The 13,231-nt window shown below is 36.5% G+C and overlaps 1 protein-coding gene across 2 annotated transcripts in view; it reads right to left on the reverse strand.

The window, feature by feature from the left end:
* Nucleotides 1–13,231, reverse strand: part of LOC127436426 (glutamate receptor ionotropic, kainate 2-like) — a 91,744-nt gene that overhangs the window by 6,176 nt on the left and 72,337 nt on the right. For both annotated transcript variants that reach the window (XM_051690550.1, XM_051690549.1), the window contains 2 exons: nucleotides 9,714–9,931; nucleotides 6,988–7,213 (listed from right to left, as the gene is read on the reverse strand). In XM_051690550.1, the coding sequence (XP_051546510.1) occupies nucleotides 6,988–7,213; nucleotides 9,714–9,931 (444 nt within the window). The remainder of the gene's footprint in view (nucleotides 1–6,987; nucleotides 7,214–9,713; nucleotides 9,932–13,231) is intronic.

Consider the following 13,231-nt stretch of genomic DNA (forward strand, 5'->3'; position numbering starts at 1 on the left):
GGGTGGGATTGGTGATTGGGGAGGGGGAGGGGTAATAGTGGGGGTTAAATGATAAATGTTGATTCAACGTATTGTGGCAGGGTGAGCAAGAGACAGACACAGTGGGTGTGGCGTCAAGCCTCGGAGAGACATTTATTGGAAATAATAATAAAAATAATGTCCATAAACGGGGATAATAAAGTGTCCGCTGGGGGGGAGATCTGGCATCCTCGCGGTGAGACGGGGCTCGTGAAGGGCGGGGTAGTGTCCATGGCATGGCCCAGGCATGAGCTGCATCCGTCGGCCTCACACGCTCCCCTCCAGGGTCCACAGCGCGAGGGGCCGCGGCATCCTTGGCAGCCTTACAGTGTGCTAGAAGCTGTGAGACGTGTCAAGTTGTTGTCGGGCATATTGTAACCGGGCTTTTTTGTGGCATTGGTGCAGTAAAGGCTTCTTTCTGGCAACTCGACCATGCAGCTCATTTTTGTGCAAGTATCGTCGTATTGTGTTCCTTGAAACAACCACACCATCTTTTTCCAGAGCAGCCTGTATTTCTCCTGAGGTTACCTGTGGGTTTTTCTTTGTATCCTGAACAATTCTTCTGGCAGTTGTGGCTGAAATCTTTCTTGGTCTACCTGACCTTGGCTTGTTATCAAGAGATCCCCGAATTTTCCACTTCTTAATAAGTGATTGAACAGTACTGACTGGCATTTTCAAGGCTTTGGATATCTTTTTATATCCTTTTCCATCTTTATATAGTTCCATTACCTTGTTACGCAGGTCTTTTGACATTTCTTTTCTGCTCCCCATGGCTCAGTATCTAGTCTGCTCAGTGCATCCACGTGAGAGCTAACAAACTCATTAACTATTTATACACAGACACTAATTGCAATTTAAAAAGACACAGGTGTGGGAAATTAACCTTTAATTGCCATTTAAACCTGTGTGTGTCACCTTGTGTGTCTGTAACAAGGCCAAACATTCAAGGGTGTGTAAACTTTTGATCAGGGCCATTTGGGTGATTTCTGTTATCATTATGATTTAAAAAGGAGCCAAACAACTATGTGATAATAAATGTCTTCATATGATCACTATCCTTAAATAAAAAACAGTTTTTTTGCATGATAAGTCATATTTTCAAAATCAATGCCAAAATTTCACAATTTCTGCCAGGGTATGCAAACTTTTGAGCACAACTGTATGTCAGCACATATAATGTTTGAGTCTCACGGCTATACTTTGAAACTGTGTTTATTATAATGATAACTATGTTATCCAAATTACTTCCATTATAAGTGCCTAGCAAAAACTGAGTGACAACTGAGTAATATTTTTCAGTGGTAATCAACATTATGATATAAAATGCTGAACCGGAATATTCCTGTCAGCTTCCATGAGTTCTCCAGGCCTGGAAAGAACAATTTAAAAAAATCACTGATACATATTCATAGATACAGAGTCTGTTCTTTTACATCTTTAAACATCATTGCACAAGATGTTTTACATTAAAAAAGCATTGATGTTATTCCAGGAAGATTTATTTTGTCCTCCAGTGAAACCGTGCAGTGTCCCGCAGAATTAACAGCGGTGAGTCAGATTTAAACCCCCGTCCCGCGAGCATGCTGAATGCACAAACCGCAGTGGGAGACCGTCAGATCAAAGACACTTGAATCCCAAACAGCAAACGCTCGTCTGTCAGACAGAGTCTGGGGAGATGTGATTCAACGCCTGTTAATCAGCGAACACAAATTGTGAATTTTAGAGCGTGTTTTACGCATCTGAATCGTGCGCAGTTAACAGGATTACACAGATGAGCAACAGAAATAACAAACAGCCACATAGAGGAAGAAAAGCCAAGCGAGAGGATTTGAGGAGATAGAGATGGATAAATATTTCCCTTCTTAATTTCTCCACCCACACACAACTCCTTTTAGATATTAACGCTTTTAAACCCTTTATCTCTCTTTCTTGTCAAAAAAGCTCACATATTAACAAACAGATCATCGCTGTTCTAGTCATCAGAGCTTTATGTGACCGAAGTGAACTTATGAAAGAATCACGAAGGGCCCTGTTTACCCCTGGTCCTCTCTGTGATACGGTCACAAGTGTTCAGCACTAAATACAGGTGTAAACTAGATCAAAAACGTTTTGTGATCGGATCACTTGTGACCACATCACATTTGTAGTGTACAATGCTAATTTGTCCTGATGCATCCTGGACAACAGTGAAGGTGTCAATCAACCTGTGTGCTGAAACAATGCTGTCGTGCAAAGGCCAAACGCAGTAACTACACTAATGTAGTCCAAGTACAGTTATGAGTGAAATCAGCCACTTTTGGACAGATGGTTTTGGCTCAACCACAGATTCAGAGGAAACGTGGTGTCTACATTAAAAAAAAAAAATAGCTTGAAGCCTTTTGACTTTGTAATTCAGTTGTTGGTTTTGACTGCATATTTGATTGTAACAAGAAAGCCTTTTATGATATCTTTAATTTCTCTTCAATTATTATATGTGGAAATAAATTTACACGTAGAAAAAAAAGATAATTTTTACTAGTATGAAGTACATTTCTAGTACTGTATGTGAAATTGGAATTTCAACTAGTAAGAAGTTAATTATAGATACAGGTGCATCTCAATAAATTAGAATGTCGTGGAAAAGTTCATTTATTTCAGTAATTCAACTCAAATTGTGAAACTCGTGTATTAAATAAATTCAATGCACACAGACTGAAGTAGTTTAAGTCTTTGGTTCTTTTAATTGTGATGATTTTGGCTCACATTTAACAAAAACCCACCAATTCACTATCTCAAAAAATTAGAATACATCATAAGACCAATAAAAAAAACATTTTTAGTGAATTGTTGGCCTTCTGGAGAGTATGTTCATTTACTGTATATGTACTCAATACTTGGTAGGGGCTCCTTTTGCTTTAATTACTGCCTCAATTCGGTGTGGCATGGAGGTGATCAGTTTGTGGCACTGCTGAGGTGGTATGGAAGCCCAGGTTTCTTTGACAGTGGCCTTCAGCTCATCTGCATTTTTTGGTCTCTTGTTTCTCATTTTCCTCTTGACAATACCCCATAGATTCTCTATGGGGTTCAGGTCTGGTGAGTTTGCTGGCCAGTCAAGCACACCAACACCATGGTCATTTAACCAACTTTTGGTGCTTTTGGCAGTGTGGGCAGGTGCCAAATCCTGCTGGAAAATGAAATCAGCATCTTTAAAAAGCTGGTCAGCAGAAGGAAGCATGAAGTGCTCCAAAATGTCTTGGTAAACGGGTGCAGTGACTTTGGTTTTCAAAAAACACAATGGACCAACACCAGCAGATGACATTGCACCCCAAATCATCACAGACTGTGGAAACTTAGCACTGGACTTCAAGCAACTTGGGCTATGAGCTTCTCCACCCTTCCTCCAGACTCTAGGACCTTGGTTTCCAAATGAAATACAAAACTTGCTCTCATCTGAAAAGAGGACTTTGGACCACTGGGCAACAGTCCAGTTCTTCTTCTCCTTAGCCCAGGTAAGACGCCTCTGACGTTGTCTGTGGTTCAGGAGTGGCTTAACAAGAGGAATACGACAACTGTAGCCAAATTCCTTGACACGTCTGTGTGTGGTGGCTCTTGATGCCTTGACCCCAGCCTCAGTCCATTCCTTGTGAAGTTCACCCAAATTCTTGAATCGATTTTGCTTGACAATCATAAGGCTGCGGTTCTCTCGGTTGGTTGTGCATCTTTTTCTTCCACACTTTTTCCTTCCACTCAACTTTCTGTTAACATGCTTGGATACAGCACTCTGTGAACAGCCAGCTTCTTTGGCAATGAATGTTTGTGGCTTACCCTCCTTGTGAAGGGTGTCAATGATTGTCTTCTGGACAACTGTCAGATCAGCAGTCTTCCCCATGATTGTGTAGCCTAGTGAACCAAACTGAGAGACCATTTTGAAGGCTCAGGAAACCTTTGCAGGTGTTTTGAGTTGATTAGCTGATTGGCATGTCACCATATTCTATTTTTTTGAGATAGTGAATTGGTGGGTTTTTGTTAAATGTGAGCCAAAATCATCACAATTAAAAGAACCAAAGACTTAAACTACTTTTCCACGACATTCTAATTTATTGAGATGCACCTGTATATGTACTTGTATTCTGAACAGGAGTGAATGACAGGTCATTGTGAAATTCTACTAGTAAAAATATTGATATTATTGATATCTGTCAACTTATTTAAACATGTTAGATTTGGTATTTCAGATATCTGGAAATGAATTTCAGATATTAATAAATTAAAGAGTAATTAAAGATATCTTAAAAGGCTTACTAGTTACAATCACTTTACAGATATCTGAAATTAATATTGCCACTATAGTTGAAACCAAATTATAGATAACAAAAATGAGCATTTTTACTAGTTGTGATTCAGTTGTTGATATCAGGAATGGACTTTTTTTGCACTAGTAACAATGTAATAATTGATTTAAAAAATATATTGTTTTTACTAGTAAGAAGTACATAGGCTGATATATGAAACTGAATTTCAGTAGTAAAATTACTTATATATATATATCTGTAATTACATTTTGAACAGAAATGAATGAGAGGTCATTGTGAACATCTATTAATGAAACTGTAGCCACAAAAATAAAAATAAAATGTCTTTTACTTACTGAAATTCCATTTTTATATAAATAATAAGTATTTCGGCAAGTAATTATATCACTTTTGATATCAGGAATTAACATTTTTACTAGTGAAAACCTAACTACAGATATCAAAAATTTACATTTTTACTAGTTGTAATTCAGTTGTTGAGATCAGGAGTGGACATTTGCACTTGTAACAATGTAATTATTGATATAAAAAAATAACATAGTAACTGCACTAGTAAAATTAATTATAAATATCTGTAATTACAGTATGTTTTGAACAGAAGTGAGTGAAAGATTGTTGTGAAATTCTATTAGTGAAAATGCAGCTACAAATATGAACATTTACGGCTTTTACTTGTTGAAATTACATTTTTGACATCAATAAAGGGTATTTCCATGAGTAATATCACTTTCGATTTCAAGAATGAAAATTTTTACAAGTGAAAACCGAATTACAGATTTTAAAAATGTGCATTTTTACTAGCTGTTATTCAGTTGTTAAGTTCAGGAGTGGACATGTGCACTTGTAACAATGTAATTATTGATATAAATTTTTTAATATTTTTACTAGTAAGAAGTGCATTGCAGATATATGAAATTGTAATTGCACTAGTAAAATTAATTATAAATATCTGCAATTATGTTTTGAACAGAAATGAATGACAGATCATTGTGAAATTGTACTAGTGAAAATGCAGCAACAAAAATAAAAAAATACGGCTTTTACTTGAATTTCCAATTTTTTATATCAATAATGGGTATTTCCAAGAGTAACATTGTCATTTTTGAATCAAGAATGAACTATTTTTCTAGTGAAAACCTAACTACCGATATCAAAATGTGTATTTTTACTAGCTGTAATTCAGTTGTTAAGTTTAAGAGTGGGCATTTGCACTAGTAACAATGTAATAATTGAAATAAGAAAATTTTTACTAATAAGAAGTGCACAGCTGATATTTGAAATATGAATTTCACTAGTAAAATTAATTAAAGATATCTGTCATTACATTTTGAATAGGAGTGAATGAAAGATCGTTGTGAAATTCTATTAGTGAAAATGCAGCAACAAATATAAAAATGTACGGCTTTTACTTGTTGAAATTACATTTTTGACATCAATAAAGGGTATTTCCACAAGTAATATCACTTTTGATATCAAGAATGAAAATTTTTACTAGTGAAAACTGAATTACAGATTTTAAAAATGTGCATTTTTACTAGTTGTAATTCAGTTGTTAAGTTTAGGAGTGAACATTTGCACTAGTAACAATGTAATTATTGATATTAAAAATTAAAATTTTTACTAGTAAGAAGTGTATTGCAGATATATGAAATTGGAATTTCACTAGTAAAATTAATTATAAATATCTGTAATTACAGTATGTTTTGAACAGAATTGAATGAAAGATCGTTGTGAAAATCTATTAGTGAATCTGTAGCTACAAAAAAAATAAAAAATGTTTTTTACTTACTGAAATTCCATTTTTGATATCAGTGATAGGTATTACCGCAAGTAATGATGTCACTTTTGATATAAAAAAATGATCATTTTTATTAGTTGTAATTCAGTTGTTGATATCAGGAATGGATATTTGCACTAGTAACAATGTAACTATTGATATAAAAAATTATACTTTTTTTTTACTAGCAAGAAGTGTATTGCAGATATATGAAATAGTAACTGTACTAGTAAAATTAATTATAAATATCTGTAATTACGTTTTGAATAGGAGTGAATGACAGATCATTGTGAAATTCTATCAGTGAAAATGCAGCTACAAATATGAAAAATTGCAGCTTTTCCTTGTTGAAATTACATTATTGATATCAATCATGGTATTTCCATGAGTAATGATTTCACTTTTGGTATCAAGAATGAAAATCTTTACTAGTTAAAATAACCTGCACATGATTAAATGTCAAAAGGGCTTGCAACAACCTCCTCCCTTCTCTTCTGATTATCATTAAACATAGTAAACATAATAAATGTTCTCGTGTGCAGTGTTTCTTTAGGTACTGTGAATTCATTCAGGTCTCCATCACATCAGGAAATATCGCCATGGTGACAGGTTTATAATGATGGGATGGGGATGTGTCTCTCTCTCTCTCTTGTGTGTCTGGCTGTCCAGATGTGTTGATGGTGAAATACATTTTGTTGTGATGGATTTAAAATTGTGTGTGTCTTAGGGTCCCTCCTACAAGTCTATGGGGTTTTTTTCAGGTGTAAATGGTCAGTGTGATCTATTAGTACAATAACAGCACACCTCTCCTCAACAACACACGATTTGAGAGATCATTCATGTCTGGAGCACAATTACACCACTAATAAACAGCATGATATTTGAGGTGTATATTCTCACCCATGGGCGTTCCCACGCCGTACGCCTTCGAGTCGATGAGTCCTCCGATCTGCGTGAGGTTACAGTTTCGCTGGGTGACGAACTCGATGGCAGTGGACTCCATCAGGAAGGCGTAATCTGACGTGAGCACTCGATGGATACCCTCCTCAACGCTCTTCACCATCACTGACTGTCGACGGCTGTTCATAAACTCCCACATCTTATCATACGTCGAGATCTTCGTTTTCTACCACAGAGAATATACGAATAAGATCAAACATAACAAAATAAACAAGGTATGGTGGGATGCAATACAACAAATAACATGTTGTTATTATTAATATTAATAATAAAAAAAATATACAGCTCAGTAAAAAGAAATTAAAGACAAATAAGATCACTGAAATACATAAAAATTCATTATACAATACAATACAATGTGTTTCAACAGAAAGTGTGTAGAGGATGTTGTTCCGACCAAAACAATACGGATCTACCCCAACCTGAAGCCATGGATAAATAGCGATGTTTGCGCTGCACTTGATGCGCGGACCTCCGCTTTTAATTCCGGGAATGCAGAGGAGCATAAACAAGCCAGTTATGCACTCCGCAAAACTATCAGAGCAGCCAAACGCCAGTACAGGGACAAGACTGAAGGACAGTTTAACACCACCAACTCTAGAAGCATGTGGCAGGGAATTAATATCATCACAGACTTTAAAGGGAATAAAAACTCCGCCGTGAACACTGCTGCCTCTCTCCCAGATGAGCTAAATATTTTTATGCTCGTTTCGAGGGAAATAACACCGCCCTCGCGGAGAGAGCTCTCACGGCCGAAGCTACAGAGGTTAGTTCACTCTCCGTCTCTGTAGCGGATGTAACCTGATCCTTCCGTTGGGTGAATATCCGTAAAGCCGCGGGCCCAGACGGTATTCTGGGCCACGTCATCAGAGCGTGCGCGAACCCACTGGCTGGTGTTTTTACAGACATTTTCAACCTTTCCCTCTCCTTGTCTGTAGTCCCCACATGCTTTAAAACATCCACCATTGTGCCTGTTCCAAAGCAATCCAAAATAACTTGCTTAAATGACTGGCGTCCTGTTGCTATGACCCCCATCATCAGCAAATGCTTTGAGAGACTAATCAGAGATTACATCTGCTCTGTGCTTGCCACTCCATCACTAGACCCATTGCAGTTTGCTTACCGCAACAACCGCTCCACTGATGATGCCATTGCATCTACAATACACACTGCTCTCTCCCACCTGGAAAAAAAGAACACTTATGTGAGAATGCTGTTTGTAGACTACAGCTCAGCATTCAACACCATAGTGCCCTCCAAGCTAGATGAGAAACTCCGGGCTCTGGGCTTAAACAGCTCGCTGTGCAGCTGGATCCTGGACTTCCTGTCAAGCAGACGCCAGGTGGTTAGAATAGGCAGCAACATCTCCTCATCACTGACCCTCAACACTGGAGCCCCGCAGGGCTGTGTTCTCAGCCCACTACTGTATTCCCTGTACACACATGACTGTGTGGCAACACATAGCTCCAATGCCAACATTAAGTTTGCTGATGACACGACGGTGGTAGGTCTGATCACTGACAATGATGAAACAGCCTACAGAGAGGAGGTGCAGACTCTGACACACTGGTGTCAGGAGCACAACCTCTCCCTCAACGTCAGTAAGACAAAGGAGCTTGTGGTGGACTTCAGAAGAAAAGACAGAGAACACAGTCCCATCACCATCAGTGGAGCGAGTCAGCAGCTTCAAGTTCCTGGGTGTCCACATCACTGAGGAACTCACATGGTCCATCCACAATGAAGTCGTTGTGAAGAAGGCTCATCAGCGCCTCTTCTTCCTGAGACGGCTGAGGAAGTTTGGAATGAACCTCCACATCCTCACACGGTTCTACACCTGCACTGTAGAGAGCATCCTGACTGGCTGTATCTCCGCCCGGTAGGGCAATAGCACCGCCCACAACCGCAAAGCACTGCAAAGGGTGGTGCGAACTGCCAGACACATCATCGGAGGTGAGCTTCCCTCCCTCCAGGACACACGTATATACCAGGCGGTGTGTGAAAAAAGCTCGGAGGATCATCAGAGACTCCAGGCACCCGAGCCATGGGCTGTTCTCACTGCTACCATCAGGTAGGCGGTATCGCAGCATCAGGACCCGCACCAGCCGACTCCATGATAGCTCCTTCCCCCAAGCAATCAGACTTCTGAACTCTTGATCTCTCACGATCAAAATACATCAGCACTGCACTTTATTGATCTTATTATCTCACTCTGGACTGTCATAAATTATAATCTCTCTTAACAACACACTGGCAACTGACTATCAACCGACAGCCTGAATGTCAATACTGTACAATCCAACCTAATGTATATTTTATATATACAATATATACTATTTATATTGTGCAATGTGTATTCTATATCGTGTGTATTGTATACTGTATATTGTATATTATTATTTGTATATTGTGTTGTGTGTAATTATGTGTATATTAGATGTGTAAATTGTGATGTGTAAATCTGATGTTTATTGTAATTTGGTATATGTCTCATCACTGTCACGACTGCTATGTTGCTCGGAATTGCACCCAAGGCTTTCACCCACTATTGCACTTGTGTATATGGCTGTGTGACAATAAAAGTGAAGTGAAGTGAAATATAGATCTAACAGATTTTTAACAGTTTATCAGGTAAATTTCACTCTGTGAACAGACTCCACCTGCAGTACCTTAAAGAAAGTCATGGTGGCGCCGTCCTCCACCACACCATACAGGATCTTGGTTTGTTTTGCTAGATCATCAGCAGAATCGATGGGCGACTCCATCCTCTCTACGGTCAGAAAGGCTGCGAGGTTTGCCGTGTATGATGAAATAATAATGAGAGTGAAAAACCACCAGATTCCTCCAACTATCCTTGTGGAGAGAGCTTTAGGCATGAGCTCCGAACCTGACGAGACGAGAAAATCAGCTTTTATTCAATGCACAGTTGGGCTGTTATCTTAAATGAGTAGTTCACACAAAAATGAAAATTCTCTCATTATTTACTCAGCAAATCTGCATGCTATTTGTTCATGAACACAGAAGTAGAAATGGCAACACTTTATGTTTATGATAAGGTTCCATTTGTTAACATGAAATAAAAATGAACAATACTTTAACCAAGATTAATAAATGCTGAACAAAATACAATATACTGTTAATTGTTTGTTCATGATACCTAATGCATTAACTAATGTTAACAAATGGAACCATATTGTAAAGTGATAACACAGAACATTTTAAGAATGTTCATATACAGTATATCTTTTCCATACAACAGTTCATAGTGACCACGGCTGTCAGATTAAAAATACTGCCATTGACACCAAAACGGCATTGTTTCTCAGCGGTGTAGTAACCGAATGTAATGCACACGTGTTTAAACTTTTGAACTGTTTAATAATCAAAAAATGTTTCTGTTAAATTTCTCCTCTGGATCCAATGACCAAAACTCTTACAACACTACAAACCATCATTTTCCTAAGATCTATTTCTGTCTTGTTTTCCAGTAAAAATGTGTCACATCCTTAAAACAAACATACTTGAAAAGTGACAGTCGAGAGCAGAGAGAACTTATCTTGAATTGCTTATTCTTTTTGTAAAAAACGAAATTCAGAGAGTTTTATGCAACAAAACAAGAATAAAAAACTATTTAAAAAATTAAACTTATTTATAAAAAACAACTTAAACATTTAAGATATATTCTTTCAAAACAAGCCTTAATATTTCATGCAATTCTGCATCTCTAGTTGATGTATCTTTTGGAGCCCCTTAAAGGACGAGGCAGGAATTTATTTTTCTGAAATAGTTTTGTATTCCCTCACAATAAAATTTACCATGGCTTTACTATAGTAACCATATTTTAACCATAATATTCGTAGTGAAACCAAAGCAATAATACAGGAAAAACAAAACTATAATAATACAATTCATAACTTTGTGGTTATTATGGTTTTACTATAAATAGCTTAATTTGGTATTTGCAGTTAAACCATAGTAACCACAAGATTAACCATGGCTAATTTACAGTAAAAACATGATTACTATATGGATACAGTATACAGTTTTAAAACCATGATTTCTGAAAAAAACAAGGTTACTACATAGTTACTAGTTTATAGTTTTGCAGTCCCTCAGAATAAATGTATCATGGTTTTACTATAGTAATACTGTAGTAACTGTGATTGTAGTAACATGGTGGTTGTAGTATTACTATTGTAATACTGTAGTAACCGTGACTGTAGTAACTTTGTGGTTGTAGTTTTACTATAGTAATACTGTAGTAACCGTGATTGTAGTAACATGGTGGTTGTAGTTTTACTATAGTAATACTGTAGTAACTGTGACTGTAGTAACTTGGTGGTTGTAGCTTTACTATAGTAATACTGTAGTAACTGTGATTGTAGTAACTTGGTGGTTGTAGCATTACTATTGTAATACTGTAGTAACCGTGACTGTAGTAACTTTGTGGTTGTAGTTTTACTATAGTAATACTGTAGTAACCATGATTGTAGTAACTTGGTGGTTGTAGTATTACTATTGTAATACTGTAGTAACCGTGATTGTAGTAACTTTGTGGTTGTAGTATTACTATGGTAATATTGTAGTAACCGTGATTGTAGTAACTTGGTGGTTGTAGTATTACTATTGTAATACTGTAGTAACCGTGATTGTAGTAACATTGTGGTTGCAGTATTAATATTGTAATACTGTAGTAACAGTGCTTGCAGTAAGTTTGTGGTTGTAGTTTTACTATAGTAATACTGTAATAACTGTGATTGTAGTAACTTTGTGGTTGTAGTATTACTATTGTAATACTGTAGTAACCGTGATTGTAGTAACTTTGTGGTTGTAGTTTTACTATAGTAATACTGTAATAACTGTGATTGTAGTAACTTTGTGGTTGTAGTATTACTATGGTAATATTGTAGTAACCGTGATTGTAGTAACTTGGTGGTTGTAGTTTTACTATAGTAATACTGTAATAACTGTGATTGTAGTAACTTTGTGGTTGTAGTATTACTATGGTAATATTGTAGTAACCGTGATTGTAGTAACTTGGTGGTTGTAGTATTACTATTGTAATACTGTAGTAACCGTGATAGTAGTAACTTTGTGGTTGTAGTTTTACTATAGTAATACTGTAATAACTGTGATTGTAGTAACTTTGTGGTTGTAGTATTACTATGGTAATATTGTAGTAACCGTGATTGTAGTAACTTGGTGGTTGTAGTATTACTATTGTAATACTGTAGTAACCGTGATTGTAGTAACATTGTGGTTGCAGTATTAATATTGTAATACTGTAGTAACCGTGATTGTAGTAACATGGTGGTTGTAGCATTACTATTGTAATACTGTAGTAACCGTGATTGTAGTAACTTTGTGGTTGTAGTTTTACTATAGTAATACTGTAGTAACAGTGATTGTAGTAACATGGTGGTTGTAGTTTTACTATAGTAATACTGTAGTAACCATGACTGTAGTAACTTTGTGGTTGTAGTTTTACTATAGTAATACTGTAGTAACCGTGATTGTAGTAGCTTGGTGGTTATAGCATTACTATTGTAATACTGTAGTAACAGTGACTGTAGTAACATGGTGGTTATAGCAATACTGTAGTAACCAAACTAAGGTATTTGTAGTGAGACAAAATAAACCACAAAATTATGAATTTATTACAATAGTTTTCATTTTCCTGTATTATTACTATGATTTCACTCTATCATGGTTAAAATATGGTTACTGTAGTAAAACCATGGTAAATTTATTGTGAGGACATGCAAAACTATTTCCCTGTTCTCTAAGGGCTCTGTAGTATCTTGTTTTAAGGCTGTTTAAATATTTTTTTTGAAGTTAAAAACAAATGCGAACTTCAGTGGAGGGGAAGATTTCCACTTTTCACAAACATGATTTGAAATATTTAATATGAACTACTTTTATGGTATTTTTTGTCACTATGAACTGTTGATGTATGGGAAAAAATGTACTCTTGTGTTCCATTGGAAAAGCAACAACAAACAGCTTTTGAACTACATGAGGGTGAGGAAATAATGACAGAATTTTCATTTTCGGGTGAACTCTCTCTTTAAAATCATTTTTCACAACATTATATACTCCAAAAGGCTACTTTGGCAACAATGCAAAGTTTTGTGAGTGACAACCACATTTATTTGTTGAAATGAATCCCTTAATTATCATTCCATTT

The sequence above is a fragment of the Myxocyprinus asiaticus genome, chromosome 47, assembly GCF_019703515.2.
Source record: "Myxocyprinus asiaticus isolate MX2 ecotype Aquarium Trade chromosome 47, UBuf_Myxa_2, whole genome shotgun sequence".
Classification (NCBI taxonomy): domain Eukaryota; kingdom Metazoa; phylum Chordata; class Actinopteri; order Cypriniformes; family Catostomidae; genus Myxocyprinus; species Myxocyprinus asiaticus.